The following is a 23,368-nucleotide window of genomic DNA, read 5'->3' on the forward strand; positions in this document are numbered from 1 at the left end:
TCAGAGTAGTTAAAGGCCCAAAATTCATATGGCCCAAAAGGCCCAAAAGGTGGGCTAACATCATTAGGCTGAGGCCCATCTGCCAGTTTGCACTTATATGCACTAAACCGGCCTTAACGAGCTGACCCCTTTGGGTCGAGCCGGGCGGTTCGGTTCAAGGGCAGGTCAACCCTCGAAGAACACCAAACCGGCCTTAGGGTTTTCATATGGAATTCCAAGGATTTTGTTAGAAACCTAGATGAACACAACCTTCTAGGGTTAAGTCAAAAGTGTATTAATTTCATCGATTTTAGACGGTTTTTGTGTCACCATTATTACGACTCAAGCTCGCTCTAAATTGACTTGACGTGACACAAACTCAACCACTAACTAATGGGTACATAACAGATCTCGATGTCCTATCAATATATGTAAACGACAATAGAACGTGTAAATAAAAGTTTATGGACGGGTAGGTGTTCAGAATGCACATGATTGGAATTTATAATTAAAACCCAACAAAATTGAGAAGGAAAGAGTGTATTTATGGAAGCATCTAGGGTTTGGTATGAGGAGAGAGAAAGTTAGGTTTGGGGAATGAGGAGAGAGAAGAAGGTGGCGAATTGTGAGGCTGAAAAAAGGGGTCAAACAAGGAGGGATGGTGCTATGTTTGCTTGCAGTCTAAGGATACCATTTTATTTTATTCACACTCTTCTCTCCTAAGTCCTAATATGCATTTAGTATCAATAGTTTATGTAAGCTTTCCTCTTTCCCTCACTTTCACCACCCACTTTGACACAACCCTCCTCAAATTCACACACCCAACTAAATCAATCTCTTCCAATTCAAAGTTTAGCTATTCGAACCGATTAAGCGTACTGCTAGTAGATATTGTTGGCTTTGGCTTGATATGTATCGTTGTCAGCCTCAGTTTTAAAACGCGTCGGTTAGAAAGAGGTTTCTACTCTATTATAAGGAATGCTTCATTATCCTCTCCAACCGATATGAAATCCCATAATCCACTCCTTTGGTGCCTAATGTCATCGCTGGCACACTGCTTGATGACTGGCTCTGATACTATTTGTAACGTCCAAGCTCACTGCTAGAAGATACTGTATGTTTTGGCCCAATACGTATCATCGTCATTCTCATAGTTTTAAAACGCGTCTATTAAGGAGAGTCTTCAATACCCTTATAAGTAAAGTAATGTTTCATGAAATCTCATAATCCACTCCCTTGGGGGCCCAACGTCCTCGCTGGTACACTGCTCGATGTCTAGCTGTGTAACGACCCAAGCCCAAGCCCACCGCTAATAGATATTGTCCTCTTTTTGCACCATTCTAAAGGGGGTTTTGTTCTCCTCCTCAACCAATGTGGGACATCACAGGTTCTGATACCATTTGTAACCGTCCAAGCCCACTGGTAGCATATATTGTTCACTTTTGCCTAATACGTATCGTTTTCAGCCTCACAGTTTTAAAACACATCCGTTAGAGAGAAGTTTCTATAATTTTGTAAAGAATATTTCGTTCTCCTCTTCAATCCAACCAATGTAGGATCTGACACGTATCCATTACGAAGCAAAAGGGTGTTGAGTCATTTTCTGAGTGAGAAATGTTGAGTGTTTTAGTGAACGATGTGTTGTGGATAGTCACCAACAATCACAGCTACATCACTTACATTATTATTATCAAAACCTTGAAGGCAACCCATTTGTTGTAGGATTCTGATTTTGACATGAAACTACTACCAACCTAATTTCTACTCGGTTCGAAACCTTTCAAACTTGGATACAATTTACATTGTTTATACCATAAATCATCATTATAATTATACATATACATTGACATGTTTCCCAGCTATTATCTTCCAGAAACAAATCAAAAATAATGTTCACATGGATCCAAAGTCAAAATGCATTTAAGAACCCACACGTGAGGCTGCAGTCCTATCATATTTATAACTCACCCCCTCTTCTTCTTCTCCTTCTTCTCCTCAGCTAATTCTCTTTCCTTCCTTTTAAGCAAACCCTTGTTCTTGTTCTTGTTCTTCGATTCGGGTTCGATTCGGGTATGCCTGAATGTCAAGAGAAAGGTGAGTAAGTATGAAAATGATATGCCTAAATGCTTGTTTTTGTTAATGATTTGGGGTTTGTTTTGGCAGAGAATTGCAGGAGGTTGATGAGATAAAGAGGGAGGTGGTTGAAGGGTTTTATCCATTAATGGGAAGAAGGCAGATATTGAGTCAAGCTGGGGCGTTGAATACCATAACGCCATGTGCGGCCTGTAAGCTATTAAGAAGAAGGTGCGCTCAAGAATGCCCATTTTCTCCATATTTCTCTCCCCATGAACCCCACAAGTTTGCTTCGGTCCATAAGGTTTTTGGTGCCAGCAACGTGGCTAAGATGCTCATGGTAAGCATCAACCCTCACTCTTCATTTTTCTTGTTCAAAGGGATGTGCTTAGATCCATTGAGGCCTATATTAAATTAATAAAAATAGATCTCGGTTTTCAATTTCATATTAATTATATTTTTGTCTACCTAATATTATAAAATACATAAACACATATGGTACATCTCTAATTTTGTCTACCTAAGTTTACTACTATATTTTATAAATTTTTTAATCAACCCTCAATTATTGTATCTATTATTACCTTAGCTCAAATTAGAGATGTCCACTCCGCCGAGGAAGTGGACAGGGGCGGGGTGGGGGAAGCCTTCTCCGTCCCTATCCCAGTCACCTATTGTAACGACCCAGGCCTACCGCTAGCAAATATTGTCCTCTTTGGGCTTCTTCTTTCGGGCTTCCCCTCAAGGCTTTAAAACGCGTCTACTACGGGAAGGTTTCCACACCCTTGTAAATGGTGGTTTGTTCTCCTCCCCAACCAATGTAGGACATCACAATCCACCCCCTTCTGGGCCCCAGTGTCCTCGCTGGCACTCTTTCCTTCCTCCAATCGATGTGGGATCCCCCCCAAATCCACCCCCTTTGAGGCCAGCGTCCTTACTAGCACACCGTCTCGTGTCTACCCCCTTTCGGGGAACAGCGAGAAGACTGACACAGCGTTTTAAAGCCATGAGAGGAAGCCCGAAATGGAGGTTTCCCCTAGAGGACAATATCTACTAGCGGTGGGCCTAGGTCGTTACACCAATTTCATTTTCTATTCCCGCAAAATTTCTCAATTATTTTTGCGGGGACTGAGTCGGAGATTCCCCACGAAGAATTTGTTGGGAATGGAATTCCCTCTTAAGTCATTTATTATTCTTTTTAAAAATATATAATTATTTTAAAATTTTTATTCAAATAAATTAGGAAAGAATCCTAATAAATAGATATATTTGATAAGCAAACGCATGTATTTATATGACAATTAGGGTTTCAAAATTAACTAATATAACCGAAAATGTATTTATATGAGGTGGGTCGGTGAATTGAGCATAGATCGGGACAAAAAATATAATCTTGTCTGCACGGTTCGAATTTGATGTTGAATTTGTGAAAATTTGTAGGAAGTGCCGGAGAGTCAAAGAGCGGACGCCGCAAACAGCCTAGTGTATGAAGCCAATCTGAGGCTGAGGGATCCAGTGTACGGCTGCATGGGCGCCATTTCTGCTCTCCAACACCAACTTCAAACCTTACAAGCTGACCTCAACGCTATAAGAACTGAGATTTTGAAGTACAAATATAGAGAAGCCATCATCCCTTCTCCTTCCTCCTCTTCCTCTTCCCACATCGCTTTCATTTCCGCTACCGGGCTCGTATCCACCACCGCAACCCCGCCTACTGCCCCGCCAACTCCGCCGCCTTCTCAGCCACCTCCGCTCTCTCTTCCCCCGCCTCTTCCTCCCTCCTCCTCCTCCTCCTCCATCTTTTCTCCGCCCATCAGCACCACCACTGCCCCTCAACTAATTAACCCTATCTCAACCCAACATATTCCTTACTTTGGTTGAGCTTCACCACCTTTAGCTATTGGGAACTGATTTTTATGGCTTTTGGGCATTGCTTTTAGTGCAACTAATAATGTGTTGTTGGTTTGAGACGATTTTTGAACGAACGAACAAACAAACAAAAACAAAAGGGCTTTAATTTTATGTGAAAATAGTTAGTAAAAGCTTAGTAAATTTGTGTTGGCGTGCAGCCTTGTGCTACTAATCAGTGTTCCTCATTTGGGTTGACTTCATAAACAGTGAGTCGCACATGCATGGGGTTTAGTCGGTGTTTTGTTTAATATATATTACATCAATGAATGAATGAATGATTAATTAAATCATTTGTAAATGGGTTAATTGAATGAAGCCTGCTTTTTTTTCTTTGCTTCACACGCCTTCACATGCTCTTGTTGCGAGATAAGCTGGGTGTCACGATCATACTTGTCCGAGACTCAAACATACACTGACATTATCTATGAAGTTAGAATTTTTCACAGCTGACTTGTTGTTCCGCTGTTATAAAAGTGCGATTGTGAAATTGAATTTCATTTGGAGCTAAAATCAACTCAATCCAGCCTAAACGACCGGTCCCGTGACTATGCCAACTTTCAAGTTGAATTAAATGGCAATGAATGAGGTGGGAGACTTCATTGGAACCCTCTCTAATTAATGGGGAATTTGGTATAGTGTCATGGATTGCTTAAAGCTGTGGCATCTTCTCATATGTATGGGTTTTGTCTTGTTCTTATTTTTTGCTAAGTTTTTTTTTCATTGGTTGGAGATGGGACAAGGAGTTCGTAAGTACGATATTAATTGGAGTTAATGATGTTTGGTTCCACAAAATGTCAAATTATCAAGAAATCTCACGTGAAAGAAGGGTTTAGTAATAAAGTTCCAAGCAAACAGCCAACAGAATATTAGTATTAAAGTTCTTTAATCATCACAAACCTCTTGTAGACGCAAAACCCATATCGAAAAACGCTTCAAATTTAAATCTTTGACAAAAGTTATTCTTTCTTCAAGCAAGAACATAAACAGAGCAACATTGGTTAATTAACCTTCCGGCAGTTCTTCCTAATTTCGCCATTGGAGCCAGTAAGAGGACTGATGTCGCTCATCCGGACCATGGCGGCAGCAAAATCAGAGAAGAAACGGGCAGGGGCCTTGGCGTAGTTTTGGACAGTGGAGTCTGTTGATCCGCCATTGAAGAGAACTTGATCTGATTGTAAGAGGCCCTTGTTCTGAAGAAGGTTCTTGAAGTAGTTGTTGTCAAAAGAGTTTGGAGTTAGTAAATCCAGAGGAGCCAAATTGTTGTCGCCGGAGCCTGAGGCACTGGGGCAATTGCCTTGCCTTGTTGTTGCAAATGAACTGTCTATGTTTGTGGCATTGCTATAGATTCTACCCCTGAATGTTGTGCACCTTGCTTGTCCGATCGTGTGCCCGCCTGTAAAAAGTTATTCAGTGTGACCGTCATAAGATAATTGATATCAAATTCAGATTGTTAGGAATCATAGATTTCTACAACGGTATGATATTGTCCACATTGAGCACAAGCTCTAGTGGCTTTGCTTTGGACTCCCCAAAAAACCTCATTACCATTGGAGATAGTATTCCTCACTTATAAACCCATGATCTTCAACTAAATTAGATAGCGTGGGACTCTTTCCAAGCCATCCTCAACACAGGTATAAGGAGATATGAACCTGAAAGGGCGACCAAGTCTGTGTTGGAGAGGCCGAGAGCGCTGAATCTAGAGGTGAGTTGGCTAAGAGTTGAAGTTGGCCCGGGGATGTCGCTGTTGGCTTGGGACTGGCTCGCAGTTTTGGCGTCTCTTCTACCCAACTTCACATTCCAGCTTGGCCCTCCTAGCTACAAACGTCATGTATGCTCAATAACCAAATTAAGTCCAATTAGACTAAAGTTGTAAGGACTTACAAGAACAACAGAGTCACGAGCAGCAATGGCGAGGATATCAGCACAAGAAACAACGCCAGGGCAAGCATTCTCAACAGCGGTTTTGATGTTATCAATGACATCGAAGCCTCTAGCAGAGTTTCGGTTCGGATTAGCATTTTTCTCTCCAGTGAAGCTCGACGTATCGTCCAACAGAATTGACCCATCGCATCCCTAATCTCCAAGCAAAACAGAACAAAAGCATATAATCATTGAAAAAAAGAAAAGCATCCTTTAGAACTTAATAGTTAGAAACAAAAGAAAACGAAAAGGGGTTTGAAAGAGGAATGGGAGAAAAGTACATTGACGAAACAGTCGTGAAAAAACAAGCGAAGAATGGAAGACCCCATGCGAGCCTCTTTGGAGACAGCAGATCGAACAGAGGTTTTGACAGTGGACAACAAATTTGGACAAGAAGAAGAGTAAAAACCAGTAGAGAGTTGAGCTGAGGCAGTGCCCAAAAAGAGCATAAACAAACCCAAACCCAAGCTCTGTAACAATCCTGAATCAGCCATTGCTAAGAACCCACAAGCTCTGTAACAATTTTCCGAGTAGTGTTGATGAAGAAGGAGGGAGTGTGGGGGGGTTCTTATAAAGTCGATGGCTTTGGCAGGTGAACCTAACTCATAGAAATGGAATTGCATGGGGGAGCCAATTTTTTCAAAGTTTCAACACTTGGAATAAGTAACAAAAACCAGAAAGGCAGAGAGGGGAGATGGAGGTAAATTAAGAGGTTTGAATGAAGAAGAACGGTGCTTTTGATTTGGAAGATGTTTTTTTGTCAAAGAACACTGCCAGTTTTAGTATAATGGGAATGGTAAAGTCAAAAGGAAGAGGTCCCATCAGGCATTTGCATGGGAATAATGTTCATAAACTGCAAGGAAACTTCAAAGATAGGGCTGTGTTGAAAAATGGAAGAGATGCCCAATTATTTTTCTAGACACTTAAAAGTGATTGATTAGAGAAGTAGAAAACTGAGGGAATCAAGGCTTTTACTTTTGAATGGATGCATGCGTTGATTGTGTCATGATTAAATATTTGATTCTCACTTGTTTTTAAATGAATGGGATCATTTCAAACTACTTTTACTTCCAGAAAGGTCTGCACCAATTCATTAAGAAAACAGTAGCGTCTAAAGAAAGGAGATGTGATGGGCAATGGATAAAGGGCTGAAAAAGAAGAACGTAGGCATGCAGGTTTATACTTTTCTGAGCCGATAAAATGGAAAAGAGAGAGGGATTAGGTAAGAAATATAATCTTCCAATAATTAAAGTTTAACAGCCTGCAGAATAGATTAATAGTTAATCAGATAAAGATTACAAAGTCAAAAGATGATGAAGTTTAATTTTTGTGTAGCCCTTAAATGCTATTATTGATTAATTTTTAGACTTGACAAAACTATTGATAAAACTTTATGGCGTTAGTTTCATGCTTCCAAAATTACACTGTATATTAAATGAATGACAGAACAGAGCAAACCGTTTCTATGAGTAATGAACAAGAACTTAAACAATACAGACTACTAACTTGAATGGTTATAACTATAAAAAACCGTCGTCTACTCCGAGTCGGATGATTTAGCCTCCTCTGGTAGTTCAAACGCATCTACTTCTGAAAAATATGCCTTCTTCTGTTCAACAAATTCCCGTGGAAGCTCAACATTGGACTCATCTTCCCCATACATTATGGCACACTGCCTCTGAAAAAAAATAATAGCTACTCATCATTAGATAATTTTGTTGAGGTAATGATTTCAAACTTCCAGTAGCCGACTGCTAACAAACAGTTATTGGCCAGTGGTAAACAAGAGAAACTTTTCTCTGTACAATTAGTCAATTACCATACCATAGGTAAACTCATATTGGCCAAAGTGAAAGAGAAGGAGATGCGGTGATCTTAACAGTTAAGCTACTGAAAGGGACTCTTGTTTCATAACAAGTATTTACTATTCTTTAAGAAGTAGAAAAAAAAAAAAAAAAAAAGTCAGCCTCTATCTAGCTAGTTAAATATCCCGTGGATATAGATAAATAGAAGTTGGTGAAATATTGCCTAAGCCATGACTAGGGTTAACCTAACATTCATACAATGGGACCAATTAATCAGGAACAGAGCTCATTAATTGTGGTACAGATAAGTACAGATAACATCACATTTTTGAGAGAAAGGTCAGAACTCCTATTTTGCTACCATAAAGAATAAGCATCAAATTAAAGCCTAAACAAGCAAGGAGCAAAGATAAGGATAAAAGTGTACCATAATTTTAGATTGACAGATAAAAGAAAATGGGCAGTACTATTATTTTCAGACGGACCTTGTTATAAGGAACGGTTCTTGCTTTGGATGTGCTACTGTATCCATCTCTTCTTTCACCCCTGCATAAAAGCAGGGAACAATTCACAAACAAATGAGTAATAAAGAGTAAATGAGAAATTAGGTGTAACAACTCTTTGTATGTAAGGGCTTAAACCCACCGCAAGTAGATATTATCCTCTTTGAGAACCCTTTTGGGTTTCCCCTCAAGGTTTTACAACGCGTCCACTAGGGAGAGGTTTCCACACACTTATAAGAAATAGTTCATTGCTCTCTCCAACCAATGTGGGATCTCATATTAGGAGACATATTTCTTGTATCATTAATCCATATGTTTAGAAGAAAAACAATGTCGTAGTAGTACTGTCAACATTCGTGCCCACTATCTTAAGTTTACTTTTCCATCAAATCAAATTATAAAATAGTAACAAAAAATAAAGCTTCATATCTAAGGCAGTCAAACAATTGAGGCTCGACAAATCTATCACAAAAAATAAAAAAACAAAAAAATAAAAAGTTGACAAACACGGTTTTAGGTGGCTGCAATTTTTCCTCATTGTAGATAAAGTAAGAGTAATACCAGATTAACCCAGACCAGTAATTGTTAGAACACTAAAAAATTTCCAAAAACAGGACCAGAGAACCGTTTAATTTTTCCAAAAAGTAGGGCAGGGGCCGCCCAGGTTGATAATTATTGCAGATAGAAGGCAACTTTCTCCTATGAAACTTAACAACCATCGGATTCCCAATAGCATCGTAACACCATCATTAGGCATTGTAAACCCACAATTAAATCCCTCTGGTTGAATCCACTAAGCACATAAGAGATTTAATTGCGAGAGGAGATTTTGTCTCAAATATGGGGAAAAGTGCAAAGAGCTTCATACCCAGTTTGGATTTTCGATGCGGTAGAGAAAATAAATGGTGGAACTGCTATCTCAACGCTCTTCCTTTTATTCGTAGGGCGCCTTCGACTGTAGAAGGACTGGGACTCCGGAACGCGATCGGTTCCTGACGTCAAAGCGTAATATAAAAAATTGAAGATAAAATCGAAGATAAAAAATCCCAAATATTGAATTTCCTAGTACATATAACCATACGTATCAGAAGAATACTCTTTCACAAGCAGAAATTTCAACACCGCACACAAGAAGCATAACAGTAAAACAACAAATCTCCTCTACCTAATATTTCTAACAATCCCAAAATAGCTTGTAATCCTTAATTCCAACGTAGTATTTCAAGTAAACTGAACTATTTTGAGAAATAGGGAATAACAGTTGCTGAAACTAAACCGACCAAAAGAATCAAGGACCAAACAACGATAGCGACGAATACCAGAAAGTACAACCATTACCTGAACTAGACGACAAATCAGTACGCCGCGAAGGAGTGGAGGCTTCCGTAGGAAGACGGCGAGAACTAGGTTCTGGAGGAAGAGAATCAGAAGTAGGGCTTGTTTCTGCAGGATTAAAATCAGAGCTAGGTTCTGTAGGAAGAAAATCAGAACTAGGGTTCGAAACTCGCAAATTAAGGGATGTAGATTCAGACGCAAAACTTGGCTCGCATTTCTTCTGAATGTTGACAACATCTTTAACCGCAGACTTAATTACACGCTTGCGCGGTTTGATCGGAGCGGAGAAATTGGAAGCCGACGATTGCGAGGAGATGATGGTATTGGTACAATCCGAGAAGGGTTTTCGAGCACTGAGATTTTGTTTCTGGGATTCCATCTCTAGTCCTTCACATTTCACAGGGGGAGAAGGAAGTGTTCAATAATCTTCATGGTGAAGAAGATGCGCTGAAGAACTTGAGCGGAGGAAGATCGAAGTGACAGTGGCGGGAAAATGCTATTGAAATTGAAAGTTGGACGAGAAGAATTGCGAGGGTGAGTGTAGTCGGGCGCGAAATGAACTTAGCGCTTCTGCCTTCTGGCCTGAGAGGAATCTTATGTTCGTCATCCGATGGGCCAATATTATGGGCCTTAACGTACGTTTTGGGCTTAACCATTTTGTCCAAAGCCTGGGCCTCACTATTAACTTTGTATGAATTTCAAAAAATCTAATAATTCATTTCTACCTTTAAAATATATATATATATATATCTCTTACATTTAATTTTAAATAGAAATAGTTAATATTTTATTTTTAAAATACATTTAAACTAAGTTTCAAAAACATATTAAAGTTTGATAATACCTAAAACATTTTAAAAACTTCAAAAAAAAAAAAAAAAAAAAAAAATAAAAAAAAAAAAAAAAAAAAAAAAACTGTTTAAATTTTTTAAAAAGTTCATAAATACTCTTAAAATTAGTATATGAACGAAACTAAGTTAAAAAAAATACTCATAAACTTTTGAATGTACTATTAATATCCGTTAACTAACAAATAAATAAAAAAATTCACCATTAATATCCTTAAAACGGAGGTGGGAGATGATCTATGAGATATAAATATATGATTTTTGTCAATATATTGACGGGAATAACTTTTAAATATTTTTTTTATAAAAAGTTAAAAATGTTGGTATTACTCCTTCAAATTTATGAGTATTTTTTAAATAGGGATATGACTCTAAATAATTTTTAAAAAATTTATATATAAAAAAAAAAGAAGAATATGAATAAAAAAATTAAATAATTAAAATTGTATTTGAAATAATACTAACCATTTTAATCTAAAATTAATGGATAATAAAAAATTTAAAAGTTTTTTTTATTTTATTTTATTTTTTTATAATTATTGTAGCCTTGCATTTATCCGCGGATGAGATAAAAAAAATTATTTATTTATTTAAAAAAGAAAAAGAAAAATGTAGAAAAGGTAGCCTGGATTGGCAGAAACCATGGTTTGGAGGAGCATCCAAGGGCTGAGAGTGGGATATGAAAGTGGTAAAGCCTCTTGTTTCCAAGAAAAACAGAGGAATCTCTGTAAAACCAAGGGGCTGGGGCCGCACCCCTCAATCTCTCTCTCTCTTTATATATATATATATATATATATATAATATAATCTTCTTCTCTTCCTGCTTCAGTGCTGCTCACTGCAACCTGCACACACATCTGAGTTTAAGACAACAAAAACAACAACAATGGAAGCTATTCAAGCCTGGGTTTCCCAACACAAACTCACCAGCATTGGTAACTCTTCAATACCATCTTTAGCCTTATTCTAGGTCCCAAAATACTCCTTTTCATTCAATCCCTCTCTGTTTTTTCTTACAGGAGCACTGTGGGCATCTGGGATCGGAGCATCCCTCGCCTATACCCGATCAGCAACTCCCCTCAAGCCAAGCCTCCGACTAATCCACGCTAGGTAACATCCCCCCCCCCAAATCTCTCCTTTCTTTAAAAAGAAAAAACGTTTAATCGGAATCTTTGTTTTGTAGGATGCATGCTCAGGCATTGACGTTGGCGGTTCTTTCCGGCGCCGCCGTCTACCACTACTACGAGAACAAATCCGCCGGCGTCCGATCTGAAGCTCCAACGTCCGCCGTCGTACCGGGAGGACAATGAAGTGGATAAGCCGAGACTGGATTTCCAAGGGATGAATCATTTATTGTAAATCAAATGAAGAATATTAGATTCCATCCTTTTAATTAACGAGGATTACAGAGTTTGAATTAAAATCTGAACGGTTTTATAATTTATTGTTAGAACTCGGACATATATAGTAATAATAATAAGATTCATATCCATAAATTAAAATCACATAACTAATTATGTATTTTTTTTAATCCCTTATTGCTTTAATTAAAATAGAAAGTTACTTACATTAATTTTAGATTTTATTATTCTTTAAACCATAAATAATATAAAAATAGTTAAGAAAATAAAAATAAAAAAATAAAAATAAAAAAATAAAAAAAGAGGAAAAGACGTGTTTGCCTCAAAGGTATTGGCTGTGGTGAGGTTGGAAAGTCCTTTTCCATTTCCAACCCTTTTGTTTATTCCGCTTCTTTAAAGCGCACTCAATCACCCAACAAGTTTGAAGGGCAGGATGGCCATTTCACTAAAATTAAAAATTTAAAAAACATATGGAACCCAATTAAGTCAATCATTAAATTAGATTCTTCTTTATAATTACAGGATAAACCAACAAACATTATTCAATTTCCATTTGTTCAACAATTTATTTATTTTTATGCCTTTAAGTTGAGAGCACCAACTAAATAAAATAAAATAAATAAATAAATAAAAAAGGACGGAGATAGACAACCACCTTATTCCTGTTTCTTTAAACCCAAGACATCGGGTTTCAAATTCAACCCTCTTCTGGTTGCTGCTGATTTGGAAAATTCTCTCCGTAGAAGAAGGAGGAGGGGAATATGGACTGCTCAATCTGCAGCTCCTTGCCGGTGATATTGCGGCCGCCGCGGAATACCATTTGTGGGTCGTGCTACGACGGAGCTAAGTGTCTGATCAATCTCATAAACAAGCTTCAATCTGATAAACCAGCGAATAAAGCTACCATTAATGTTGCCTCCTCCTGCAAGGCAAGTTCTTCCCTTCTCAATTTTGTTCTTAATTGAGTTCATCACAAGTATGATATATATGGGCTTTTCTTTAAGGCCCAGTTTTTGTTAAATGGGCCGATGTTGTTTCATTTTAATAGAGAAATTAATTCTAAAAAATATTAAATATCTCACGAATTTAAAAAAATAAAATAATTGGAATTCAAAAATTAATAATAATGGTTTTCTACGTTTGTTTGATCTTCTTCTGCAGACGCTCATGAATGCTTCAAAATGGATAATAGATTTGAAGAACAGAGAAGAAGAATTAGAAGAAAAAATCGTTTACCTCGGCGAGTTTTCGGCTGCTTTCCGCCACCGGATTCACACCGATATTGAACTCAAATCCGGCTTCGCCGCGTCCCCTTCCGTTTCCGCTCACAGAGCCCTACTGGTAATTGAATCCTCTTATCCATCAATCCGATCCAAATCCTTAATAATCGCTAAGAAATCGCTACAATTACAGGCGACAAGATCAGAAATCTTCAAAAACTTACTCGAATCGGACGGTTGCAAAGCGGCTCCAATGGAAGCCATTACGCTGCCGGAGTTAAGCCACGAGGAGGTGGAATCGCTTCTCGAGTTCCTCTACGGTGGCGATTTGGCGGAAGAAAAACTGGAGAAACACGTTTATTCATTGGCTCTAGCCGCCGATAAGTACGATATTCCATATTTGCAGAAGTTTTGCAAGCGGTACATGTTGAGATCGATGAACTGCGACAACGCTCTGGATGTGTTGGAAATTGCAGAAGTTTGCTCGTGCAGAGCGTTGAAGGAAAACGCCTTGGATTTCATTGTTAGAAACATGGACGAAATCGTGTTCTCCTCTGGATTTGAGGCCTTCGCCCTCAAGAATCCCCATCTTTCCGTCCAGGTTACAAGAGCTTCATTAATGGACGCCAAGAAAAACAGACCCAATTCCGCTTGAATTCAATAGGTTTCTTTTTCTTGATCCAAATTTTTAGGGTTTTTTTTTTTTTTTTTTTTCCATATATTTTATAAATTCTAAATATCATTTTCTAATTAATAATAATAATAATAAGACGCGCTTTTGCACAGCTGTCCTTGGTGTGGTGACAATTGCAAAAAATACCTTTTATTTTTGTATAATTAATTAAAAGTCACATGTGTGGATCATTCTCATAACCTATTTTTTAATTTTGTAATCATTTAATAATACATTGATTACTAGACCATATAAGTAAATTTAGTGATTTGTCCAGTGAATCATGTCATCGTGAAATAATCAAATACTAACCTAGTATAAGATTCAAATGAATTAAATACTAACTCGATATAAGATTTAATTATGTTATTATTATTGATGAACGCAATGTTCAAGATTTTGCACCGACCACGCAATCGTTTACCGTCCCTAATCTCATTCTTATAGGCTTAATAGGGTTTGTTCAGAAGCTTAATAATTTAATTACGTTCCACTGTCCTTTTCAATATGGGATTCCTTACCCATATAAAATTCTATTAATTTATATATAGTATAAAGTAGAACAATTTCCATGTTTCCTGGAGATGAACTCACTCTCATATGCATATGTTGTATATAATTTCCGTACTTAAATAATTACTCATATTAATTCTTTTTAATTATCAAATAATTATATATTAACGATGGAATAACCGGCAATGCTTTACGGCATTCACGACGGTTACTTATGATCTCGTTAATCCATTAATCTGGTATAAAACACGTTTGGTAGAAACAAATTTCCATACTTGTTATAAAGAATGCGGGTTCTCTTTTTCAACCGACGTGGGATCTCACAATCCAATCCTCTCTGCCACACTGCACGGTGTCAGCTCTGACACCATTTCAAACAGTTCGGTACACTGACTTGGGAGAGGTTTCCGCACTCTTACAAGGAACATGGGTTCCCTTCTCGAACCAACGTGGGATCTCATACTCCAATCCTCGCTAACACAACTGCATGGTGTCTAACTCTAATACCATTTGTAACAGTCAGACACACCGATTAGGGAGAGGTTTTCACACCTTTATAAGGAATGCGGATTCCTCTCTCTAACCGATGTGGGATGTGGGATCTCACAATCTAATCCTCGTTGGCACACTGCACGGTATCTGACTCTGATACTATTTATAACAGTCTTAGTGCCGGACTCTGATACCATTTGTAACCGTCTATAAGTCCATCACTATCGGATATTGTCCTCTTTTTCCTTTCTAAGGCTTCCACTCAAGATTTTAAAACGCGTCTTTTGGGGAAGGTTTTCACACTGTTGTAATAAATGTTTTGTTCTTCTCTTCAATCGAGGTGGGATCTCACATAAGCTTTCATAGCTTCGTTTTTGGTTTACTAAAAAAGTTTCGTGCCAATGAAGATAGTATTTCTTACTAATATACCTAGGATAATTTCTTAACCAGCGAACTCGAACGACAAACATATGATATGAGAGAGATAGGAGAAGATGTCAGAAAATGGTAGCCAAAATGAAATTTGTCGTGAATGCATACTCATTTCACGTGAAATGCCTTTTTGATGTTCAGAAAGCATGGCAATGAAAAAAACCAGTCTCTTCTTCTGCTTCGACCNAAAAAAAAAAAAAAAAAAAAAAAAAAAAAAAACATGAACAGTAAAATTATACCCACAATTCTTGGAAACATCCCCATTTCTTCATGATTCAAACCCTTTCTTTCTCTCTTTATTTCTACGTACCCTTTAATGATGAAATGATATCAGTTCTATAATGATGAAAAAGCTCCCACCTTTACAAACCCAAAACCAAAAATCATAACAAAAATGGTTCCTTTTCGTACTTCATCTCCAAAAATGACACCTTTCATGATTTTCAACAACCCATGCGCATGAATCTTATAGTGGGAGTTACCATGTTCATATCAATATTTTAGATTAAGCAATCGGTTGTTCCATTGATCACTTTTTACTGCATTACAATCACACACAGGTAAGAACAAAACCAAAAAAAACAGCCGCAATTGGAACAAATTGGAGNTTTTTTTTTTTTTTTTTTTTTTTTTTTTTTAATCTTGTTCACCGCTTTGGCTCCAGATCTTTATAGCTTGAACTACTGCTTCTTTCACAGCTTGAGCATCAATGGCTTCTTCTCCTTGTTCCTCAATCTATAAAATTACAAACACCCATTTTAATCCACACATTAAANATAATTGAGTGAAAAGAAAATAAAAAAATAAATATGGCGGTGTGAAAACGTATGATTAGATGGAAAATTCCATTACTTTAGGTAAATATTCTTGTTAAAATGAATGAATGATTGATTTGACTTTCTTGACCATGGAATAATAATAATAAATATATGTTTTTATAATGATGATGATTTATATGCATAATTATAGAAAGATGGAAGCTTGGAGTATCTTACTTCTGCAATAGCTTGTAATTGGAAACTATCTGTACAAGAAACCCTAGCTTCAAGAACATTCAGCCCCAGCTCTTCAAAGGCTTCTAATATCGACACGAGCAGGCCTTGGCAGCTCTTTTCTGAAAATACATTAATGGAAAATCCCTTTGCTAGGCTTTCCACTGTCACCTGCTATAATGAACAAATGGGTATGTTTTTTTTTGGTTGTTCTTGAATAATTCAAAGGAAAAAGTTGTTGTTGATTGAAGAAAATACCATGGGATGGATTGAAGTTTGAACCGTTGAGATATCTTGATTCAATCTTTCTACTTTTTGTTTAAGCTCCTCGATGTATTTTGATGCATCCACTATAATCGAGGCCTTGTTGAGCTGCTACACACATAAAAATCATAACTTTTCACGAATGAATTGAGAATCGATTCGAAAAACACGAAGAACACAAAGAACGCGAAGAACGCGAAGAACGCGAAGAACAAAATGAAGAGAAAAGAGAGGGAAATTACAGCATGAGAATTGGTAATAGAGCGAAGTAATTGGAGGTTGTGATGAAGAGATGCGTTGTTGTGCTCTCTAGAAACCATGGATGGATTGTAGCTTTTTTGTTTGTGTGTTATATGTTTCTTTTTCTTGTGTGTGTTTTTATAAGGGCATGGTGAGGCCTCAAATCTATACCAACTTGTGTTGGGTAGCTTCCTCTACAACCATATATATATATATATATATATATATATATATATATATATATATATATATATATAAAAGACATGATTTGAATTATACGTATAAGCTTCCTATTATTCGAGCAATAATGTTAAAAATGAGTATATAAAAGATGTGGGGGCAGAAATGAAAAGGGGCTCGTGATGGGAGTGAAAAAAATGGGCATCGAAAGAAGCAACCAAAAGGATGTTTAGTTGTGGGTTTTGAATGCCTCCAAACACTCCTCACGGGGGAGTTTTCATTTTGAATTCTCTTCATATTTCTTCTTCCTCTCTCTACACGTGCCCCTCCCTTCTGCGTTTCTTCCTTTACCTTCATACTTCTTACGATCATCATACCCTTCTTCTTCAATCTTCTTCCTAATTCATATCATTAATCTCCTCATCCATACGTTCGTTTCGAAGTTAAGTAATCTGCGTTTAGGAACTTAGAAAGAACGTAATTGAAGAAGAAAAGGAAACAATACTACGAGATCCCAGAGAATGAAGCACCTCTCCCTAATAGACACGTTTTAAAACCTTAAAGGAAGCCCAAAAGGGAAAGCCCAAACTAAGGGTAGACCGAGGCTATTACAACCCTAGTATACGCGTTTTAGCTATTACAACCCTAGCAAACGCGTTTTAAAAACTTTGAGGGGAGCTCGAAAGGGAAAGTTCTTGAGAGAAACCCATAAGGGAAAGCCAAAAGAGGACAATATCTACTAAGGGTAGACGCTCGAGAGGGAAAGTTCTCGAGGGAAGCCCATAAGGGAAAGTCGAAAGGGAGGGAAGCCCAAAGAGGACAATATCTACCAAGGGTAGACTCAGGCTATTACAACCCCTTGGTAGATGCGTTTTAGCTCTTACAACCATAGTAAATGCATTTTAAAAACTCTAAGGGCTCTTACAACCATAGTAAATGCATTTTAAAAACTCGGAAGCTCGAAAGGGAAAGTTCAAAGAAGACAATATCTGGAGTGTGGGCTTAGGCTGTTGTTATAAATACACTTGAGGTATCTATTCTCTATTCACATGTGTGCCCTTTAATCATTACAACAAAACAATACACACGACACACCAACCTCTTGTACTTCTACAAAATTTGTGGTACAATCCAACTCGATCTATAAAGTAAAATAATATATCATTTAACGACGTAAAAACGAGGGTTTCGATGTTCATATCAGGCTCTCTCAATCAATTTTAACCACGATATTGATTGGATTGAGCGTGACGGGATACTTATCGATATATATATGATGAATTATGGAAAAAGAGGAAGGCAACAAAATGAACACAGATAAGCTCTTTGTCTGCACTTGTTTCGATAATAACACTAACGCCTATTATCATGACTGTTTCTTCAACAACAAAACAAACCCAGCTTGGAATTATAATTTTTAAAACTGCTCTTTTGTTTTTCCTTTGATTTGATTTTTCACATGCCTGCTTTGTTCTACAGTCGTCGACCCAGACACGATCCCCCCCGCCCCCGCCCCCGCCCCCCTCAATAATGCACGCCCCCAGACACTCCCCTTTTGATCATCATCTGCTTTGCTTTACTGGGTGGCTGGATTCAAGGATGTTCATACTGTAAAATGACACTAAATTTGTCACAATATAAGATTGAAACAAACAAAAGATACCCTTTAATTCTAATCTTGACATAAACCTTAAAAAGCTTTCAAAGAAAAGGTCAACAATACAACACTTTACAACTTTACAACTCAACTTTCGATGTTAATCTCACATTCTAATCAGTTTTCATTATCAAAATACGTGCTTAATTAGCATTAAATTATTTAGATTTACCTTTTCTTCCACCCCACCTTCTATGTTCCTCCGTTGCAATAAAGTGGGAGAGACCCTCGTGGAATGAAACACATTGTACTTGACGGTGGGTGATGTAATTGAGAGTGGAACTGTAACAGCTTAAGCCCACCGTTAACAAATATCATCCGTTTTGTTCCGTTACGTATCACCATCAACCTCACGGTTTTAAAACATGTCTGCTCGAGAGAGGTTTCCACACCCTTTATAAGAAATGTTTCGTTCTCTTCTCCAATCAATGTAGGATCTCACTGAAAGATACATTAAAGTTAACATGTAATTTTGTCTGAATACTACGAACGCACTGAATAAACTCCTCGATGTTGATGATATATAACTTAACCACATCCGATTCTATTTTCAAATATTCAAATTTTCAAATTTCTATGTGTGTGAGTGTATATAAAATTATAAAGTTATCCGTTTTTGTGGAACAAAGTTATAGGATTCTTGTGACTTGCTACAAAAGCTCACGTGAGTTGCTCTTCGGGAAAGTACATTCACATGCAAATGTACAATGGAAACAAAAGTTAATAAAAGTATAAAGTTAGTGATAAGTGCCTCTCTTGTTCACTTTGGTTGGCAAGAATCTCTACAAGGATAATATAAACAACAAAGACAAGCAGCAGTTTGGTTGGGTCACACAGCATGCTAAGAACATCATATGGTATACATAATGAACACTTGATGACCTTATTCTAAACCCAGATGGGTCATTAAATATCAGGAGAAAATGTGGGAAAGGAGAGATTTGAAAAGGGTCGCTCTCAAAGAGCCGTCAGTCTTAGAATTGTAGCAGCTACTCTGCTATCGTCATGAACATATGACAGCTATATAAGTTTTGTCTTGTATGTTCAAACCCAGCATCTTTTTTTTTTTCTTTCTTTTTCTTCCTAAATGTATAAATAAATGTATCTATTTAGATGGAAACAGGAATTAGGGTGGCCCAAGCAGCAAATAACTCTGTATAAGTAGCAACAAAATGCATAGCATTGAGTTAGGAGACGTACCTTATTGTTGCTATCCTCCACTGATGTTGACAGAAAGATTTCAACATTTCAGGTCACGGGGGCGGTTTGTAGGCTTGGAGATGCATACATTTTCAGTACATATATACATACATACATGCGCACTGGAAGTCGCTTGTCCCATCTTCTTCTTCACATGTTGAGGAACCTGCATATAAATCCAGCAAAGGACCACATATAATGGCACAACAAGCTAACACACCCATACCCACAACACATTTCATATAACAGCCTTTGTTTTTTTGGATAGCCTCTCTAAGGCACACATTAACTCACTAAATGCATTATCTAAGAACAGACCCTGTTTTTGCACTCTTTTTCTTTTACTTATATGCGAGCATGCGAGCCTCTTGGAGGGAGTCCCACATTGGCTAATTTAGGGAATGATCGTGGGTTTATAAGTAAGGAATACATCATACCATCCACGGATATGAGGTCTTTTGGAGAAACTCAAAGCAAAGCACAATATCATATCATTGTGGAGATCCGTGATTCCTAACATAATTTACCTTCTGGGACAGTAATTAAAACACAATCGAATTCTTCTTATGGTAAAAAGGAAAAAGCAATAATCATAATAATATAGAACAGTGAACTCATTTCAGCTAATTCACGGGAGAAATAGTAAACAGATCCTTGGCATGATAAATAGAACAACTAGGCCACGTTTCCAAGGAAAAAAAGGAAGGATAAAAGACAAATTTAGAGAGTTAAAACAAAAATAAATCAGAGGGAGAAATTTTTCCCCAAACTTATTCATGTAATGTAATAATAATTTTTGCTACTTTCGAGTACGACGAGTTCGGTAGACCCCAGTAAGATCATAAGCAGAAAGGCTCTATGATTCCATATTAGAACACCATAACAATGTATTACTATAGAAGAGGTCAAACTTCTGAAGCCTTCACCCAATAAAGCAATCATATTGTCAAAAAGTAAAAGATCTTCATAGAACCAAGCATGGTCTGTGGCGCTTTTCGTCATTCCCCTAATCCTAATGCTGTACATCATCATACATATTTCAGAACCTGCAGGAGATGAATAATGCAGACAATCATATCTGTAAGTCCCATATACTTTAGCCCCAAATTTAGTTCTTAAGCACTCATTTGCCTTCACTGTTTAATTTGATATCTTTGGCTGATGCGTTTATTTTTCTCCATAGAGATTTGGTCGAGAGGACCGGGGCTTCCATCCGTACCCGTATGACTTAACCGAGGTCCACGTCTTACAGCTCGTAACTCAAATCTGGTACATCATCCGAAGAATTGACCTTCAACCTCAACTCTTCTAGCTTTGCATAAATTTTATCTTTTTCTGGATGTTGTTGATCACCTGCGTAAAATTTATGTAAAGTACCATTCACAGCGATCCAACTACATCCTGGTTCCTTTTTTACGCCCTGCTCTTTCATCACATTCCGCAAACTAAGTCCGTCTTTGTAACTCCCTGATTCGATATAGGTGTTGGATAAAAGAACATAGGTGGCGGAGTTTTCGGCTTTGAAAGAACGTATCTTCCGAGCAGCAAGCTCTCCCAATTCAACATTACCATGGACCCTGCATGCCCCCAACAAGGTCTGCCAAACCATTTCATTCGGCTCTATGGGCATCTTACTTATAAATTCCATTGCATCATTTAGACGTCCCACACGACTTAAGAGATCGACAATACAGGAATAATGCTCCATCCCTGGGACCAAACCATAGGTTTCCTTCATTAGCTTGAAGTACTGTAGGCCTTCCTCTACCAGACCTCCATGGCTACAAGCAAATAGAACACACAAAAAAGTAACAGCATTGGGCTCCACACCTAACTGATCCATCCTCCTAAAGAGTTGAAGGGCGTCATCGACCATACCGTGTTGAGCATGACCTGCTATTATAGCAGTCCATGAAATTGTATCAGCATCAGAGATTTTATCGAAAACCTTCTTCGCCTCAGCCAGACTGCCACATTTGGCATACATGTCAATCAGAGCACTTTGTATGCATTTGTCCATATCCAAGCCAACCTTGCAAATGACCCCATGGACTTGCTGACCGTACTCGAGTAAGCAAAGGCTAGCACATGAAACAAGCACGCTAGAAAAGGCAAATTGATTGGGTGCAAAACCTTCTTCTCTCATATTTGAGAAGATCTCTATTGCTTTGTCCCATTCAGAACATTGAGAGTAAGCAGTCACTAGGGTGGTCCAAGATACTAAATCTCTTTCTTCCATACTGTAAAAGACCTTCCTTAAATCCTCCAGCGATCCACATTTAGCATAAGCATTAGCCACTGCATTGGAAATACTTATATTATTCACTTCCAATCCTGATTTTATAGCCCTGGCATGAACCTTCTTTCCCAACGACAAACACTTCAAAGCAGCTATAGCATTAAATACACTACAGTAGGTGTAACGGTCCAAGTGTACGTTGTTTAGACACATTTTGGCAAACAATTCCAAGGCTTTTTCATTAAACTCACTCTGTAAATACCCCGAAATCATAGCATTCCACGGTCCATTAACTCGACAATTGGTGAAATGTGAGTCAAAGATAGATCTTGCCTCTTGCAAAGATCCACATTTAGAATGCATATCAATAAGGCCAGTACCCACAAGAGTATTAGAGTCCATACCCAACTCAGAAGCATAACGGCTAATTTCTTTCGCCTTGTTCACATCTCGTAACATACCGATAGCTTTTGCAATGCTGATAAATGTTTGAGCATCGGGTGTTACTCCTTCTCCTTTCATTCTGAGAAAATGATCAAAAGCATCTGAGTAAAGACCATTTGATGTGAACCCTGAGATCATGGCATTCCACGAGACTACATTGACTTCAGTCATGGTGTTAAACACCTCGTATGAATCATCAATCTTTTGTAACTTTGCATACATATTAAGAAGAGCAGTAGACACGAAAGTATGAGATGCAAAGCCTCTAATAACAATCTGGGCATGAACCATTTTGCCCAATTCAATGGACTCCAGGCCAATGCATATCTGTAAGACACCAGAATAAGCAAACTGATCAGGGAAAATATCCTGACTCTGCATTTCACAGAAGAACTCAAACCCATCGTGGAACAAACCATTCTTAGCCAATCCAGCAATTATGACAGTCCATGAAAATATGTTTCTCTGGGACATTTTATCAAACAGGCGACAGGCAGCATCGATATCGGAGCATTTCGAATAAGCGTCAGCAACATGATTAAGCAAAACCAGAGAATCGTGGTTTGAAAATTTTGATTTTAACAAAAACCCATGTACAGTCTTTGCTTGTTTCAGAAACCTTGCATCCACACAACCACGCAGAAGATCAACAAGCGGCTGAATTTCAAGACGGGAATTACTTTTATCAACTGAAACCGAATTGGGAATTTTGATACCGGGGGTTGTAATAGCTTTTTGGGTAGCAGAATGCGTTGTTGTTAAAGATGAATTCCTTATCTGCCAAGATTTTCAGCCATTACCAAAATAAATCTCAATTCTGGAAGAAAAAGAAGAAAAAGAAGAAGAAGCGAAATTGCTTGAGGGAATGAGAGACTAGCCTGGCCATTGGGCGTTCGTGAAGGAAAGACAATGGATTGAACGGGTTGGGCGACCACAAAATTGATGGATAAACTCATAATCGTGTTCTAGTGGAGCTTTAGCTTGTGCAAGCAGCCCCGTTGCCGCCTTCGAATTAGTGGTTCGTTCTGGTTTCAAGTTCATCACTTGGATATATCCAGAAATTTCACTCAAATATTTCAAATTAT

At 37.9% G+C, this 23,368-nt stretch overlaps 6 protein-coding genes and 1 long non-coding RNA gene across 12 annotated transcripts; 2 read left to right on the forward strand and 5 right to left on the reverse strand.

Annotated features, from left to right (window-relative positions):
- Positions 1 to 1,837: 1,837 nt before the first annotated feature.
- On the forward strand, positions 1,838 to 4,207 carry LOC111809108 (LOB domain-containing protein 15-like). Its single transcript, XM_023695459.1, has 3 exons — positions 1,838 to 2,073; positions 2,143 to 2,392; positions 3,493 to 4,207. The coding sequence occupies exons 1-3, from the start codon at positions 2,060 to 2,062 to the stop codon at positions 3,931 to 3,933; spliced, it is 705 nt and encodes a 234-aa protein (XP_023551227.1). The 5' UTR covers positions 1,838 to 2,059; the 3' UTR covers positions 3,934 to 4,207.
- A 597-nt stretch (positions 4,208 to 4,804) lies between these two features.
- Positions 4,805 to 6,823, reverse strand: LOC111809148 (peroxidase P7-like). The gene is made up of 4 exons (XM_023695514.1): positions 6,168 to 6,823; positions 5,848 to 6,039; positions 5,616 to 5,781; positions 4,805 to 5,356 (listed from the first exon to the last, which is right to left on the reverse strand). The coding sequence occupies exons 1-4, from the start codon at positions 6,507 to 6,509 to the stop codon at positions 4,962 to 4,964; spliced, it is 1,095 nt and encodes a 364-aa protein (XP_023551282.1). The 5' UTR covers positions 6,510 to 6,823; the 3' UTR covers positions 4,805 to 4,961.
- A 443-nt stretch (positions 6,824 to 7,266) lies between these two features.
- On the reverse strand, positions 7,267 to 10,143 carry LOC111809149. The gene is made up of 4 exons (XM_023695515.1): positions 9,533 to 10,143; positions 9,063 to 9,186; positions 8,177 to 8,237; positions 7,267 to 7,564 (listed from the first exon to the last, which is right to left on the reverse strand). The coding sequence occupies exons 1-4, from the start codon at positions 9,906 to 9,908 to the stop codon at positions 7,424 to 7,426; spliced, it is 702 nt and encodes a 233-aa protein (XP_023551283.1). The 5' UTR covers positions 9,909 to 10,143; the 3' UTR covers positions 7,267 to 7,423.
- Positions 10,144 to 11,178: 1,035 nt separating this feature from the next.
- Positions 11,179 to 13,286, reverse strand: LOC111808161. 2 transcript variants are annotated; one of them, XR_002817037.1, is made up of 5 exons: positions 13,182 to 13,286; positions 12,974 to 13,075; positions 12,393 to 12,659; positions 11,304 to 11,702; positions 11,179 to 11,221 (listed from the first exon to the last, which is right to left on the reverse strand). It is a non-coding gene; the product is annotated as an uncharacterized LOC111808161 (long non-coding RNA). The 2 variants fall into 2 exon arrangements; XR_002817036.1 differs by lacking the exons at positions 11,179 to 11,221; positions 11,304 to 11,702 and having other exon boundaries at positions 12,219 to 12,659.
- LOC111808160 (BTB/POZ domain-containing protein At3g56230) lies at positions 12,441 to 13,678 on the forward strand. 2 transcript variants are annotated; one of them, XM_023693981.1, is made up of 3 exons: positions 12,441 to 12,666; positions 12,899 to 13,078; positions 13,151 to 13,678. In XM_023693981.1, exons 1-3 carry the CDS (start codon positions 12,499 to 12,501, stop codon positions 13,610 to 13,612), a joined length of 810 nt encoding a protein of 269 aa, XP_023549749.1. In that variant the 5' UTR covers positions 12,441 to 12,498; the 3' UTR covers positions 13,613 to 13,678. The 2 variants fall into 2 exon arrangements, with proteins under 2 accessions (XP_023549749.1, XP_023549750.1); XM_023693982.1 differs by having other exon boundaries at positions 12,483 to 12,640; positions 12,834 to 13,078.
- A 2,006-nt stretch (positions 13,679 to 15,684) lies between these two features.
- On the reverse strand, positions 15,685 to 16,749 carry LOC111809011. Of its 4 annotated transcripts, none has more exons than XM_023695311.1 (4): positions 16,566 to 16,749; positions 16,318 to 16,431; positions 16,063 to 16,230; positions 15,685 to 15,802 (listed from the first exon to the last, which is right to left on the reverse strand). In XM_023695311.1, the coding sequence occupies exons 1-4, from the start codon at positions 16,641 to 16,643 to the stop codon at positions 15,704 to 15,706; spliced, it is 459 nt and encodes a 152-aa protein (XP_023551079.1). In that variant the 5' UTR covers positions 16,644 to 16,749; the 3' UTR covers positions 15,685 to 15,703. The 4 variants fall into 4 exon arrangements, with proteins under 4 accessions (XP_023551079.1, XP_023551077.1, XP_023551078.1 ...); XM_023695309.1 differs by having other exon boundaries at positions 16,063 to 16,233; XM_023695310.1 differs by having other exon boundaries at positions 16,318 to 16,434.
- Positions 16,750 to 20,344: 3,595 nt separating this feature from the next.
- LOC111808113 (pentatricopeptide repeat-containing protein At3g16610-like) lies at positions 20,345 to 23,339 on the reverse strand. Its single transcript, XM_023693924.1, has 2 exons — positions 23,162 to 23,339; positions 20,345 to 23,060 (listed from the first exon to the last, which is right to left on the reverse strand). The coding sequence occupies exons 1-2, from the start codon at positions 23,237 to 23,239 to the stop codon at positions 20,847 to 20,849; spliced, it is 2,292 nt and encodes a 763-aa protein (XP_023549692.1). The 5' UTR covers positions 23,240 to 23,339; the 3' UTR covers positions 20,345 to 20,846.
- Positions 23,340 to 23,368: the final 29 nt, after the last annotated feature.

This window comes from Cucurbita pepo, chromosome LG13 (assembly GCF_002806865.2).
Source record: "Cucurbita pepo subsp. pepo cultivar mu-cu-16 chromosome LG13, ASM280686v2, whole genome shotgun sequence".
NCBI classification, from domain to species: domain Eukaryota; kingdom Viridiplantae; phylum Streptophyta; class Magnoliopsida; order Cucurbitales; family Cucurbitaceae; genus Cucurbita; species Cucurbita pepo.

Coding starts and splice junctions, on each gene's coding strand:
- LOC111809108 (XM_023695459.1), top strand. Junction 2,393..3,492: donor ACGTGGCTAAGATGCTCATG/GTAAGCATCAAC, acceptor GAAAATTTGTAG/GAAGTGCCGGAGAGTCAAAG.
- LOC111809011 (XM_023695308.1), bottom strand. CDS start 16,643: ATGGTTTCTAGAGAGCACAACAACGCATCTCTTCATCACAACCTCCAA. Junction 16,435..16,565: donor CTATTACCAATTCTCATGCT/GTAATTTCCCTC, acceptor TTATGTGTGTAG/CAGCTCAACAAGGCCTCGAT. Junction 15,803..16,062: donor AATTACAAGCTATTGCAGAA/GTAAGATACTCC, acceptor GTAATTTTATAG/ATTGAGGAACAAGGAGAAGA.
- LOC111808160 (XM_023693982.1), top strand. CDS start 12,499: ATGGACTGCTCAATCTGCAGCTCCTTGCCGGTGATATTGCGGCCGCCG. Junction 12,641..12,833: donor TAAACCAGCGAATAAAGCTA/CCATTAATGTTG, acceptor ATTTAAAAAAAT/AAAATAATTGGAATTCAAAA. Junction 13,079..13,150: donor CCGCTCACAGAGCCCTACTG/GTAATTGAATCC, acceptor CTACAATTACAG/GCGACAAGATCAGAAATCTT.
- LOC111809148 (XM_023695514.1), bottom strand. CDS start 6,509: ATGCAATTCCATTTCTATGAGTTAGGTTCACCTGCCAAAGCCATCGAC. Junction 6,040..6,167: donor TTCACGACTGTTTCGTCAAT/GTACTTTTCTCC, acceptor CTTGGAGATTAG/GGATGCGATGGGTCAATTCT. Junction 5,782..5,847: donor CTCGTGACTCTGTTGTTCTT/GTAAGTCCTTAC, acceptor TGACGTTTGTAG/CTAGGAGGGCCAAGCTGGAA.
- LOC111808113 (XM_023693924.1), bottom strand. CDS start 23,239: ATGAGTTTATCCATCAATTTTGTGGTCGCCCAACCCGTTCAATCCATT. Junction 23,061..23,161: donor CACGAACGCCCAATGGCCAG/GCTAGTCTCTCA, acceptor AAATCTTGGCAG/ATAAGGAATTCATCTTTAAC.
- LOC111809149 (XM_023695515.1), bottom strand. CDS start 9,908: ATGGAATCCCAGAAACAAAATCTCAGTGCTCGAAAACCCTTCTCGGAT. Junction 9,187..9,532: donor TGATTTGTCGTCTAGTTCAG/GTAATGGTTGTA, acceptor CTTTGACGTCAG/GAACCGATCGCGTTCCGGAG. Junction 8,238..9,062: donor GCATCGAAAATCCAAACTGG/GTATGAAGCTCT, acceptor GCTTTTATGCAG/GGGTGAAAGAAGAGATGGAT.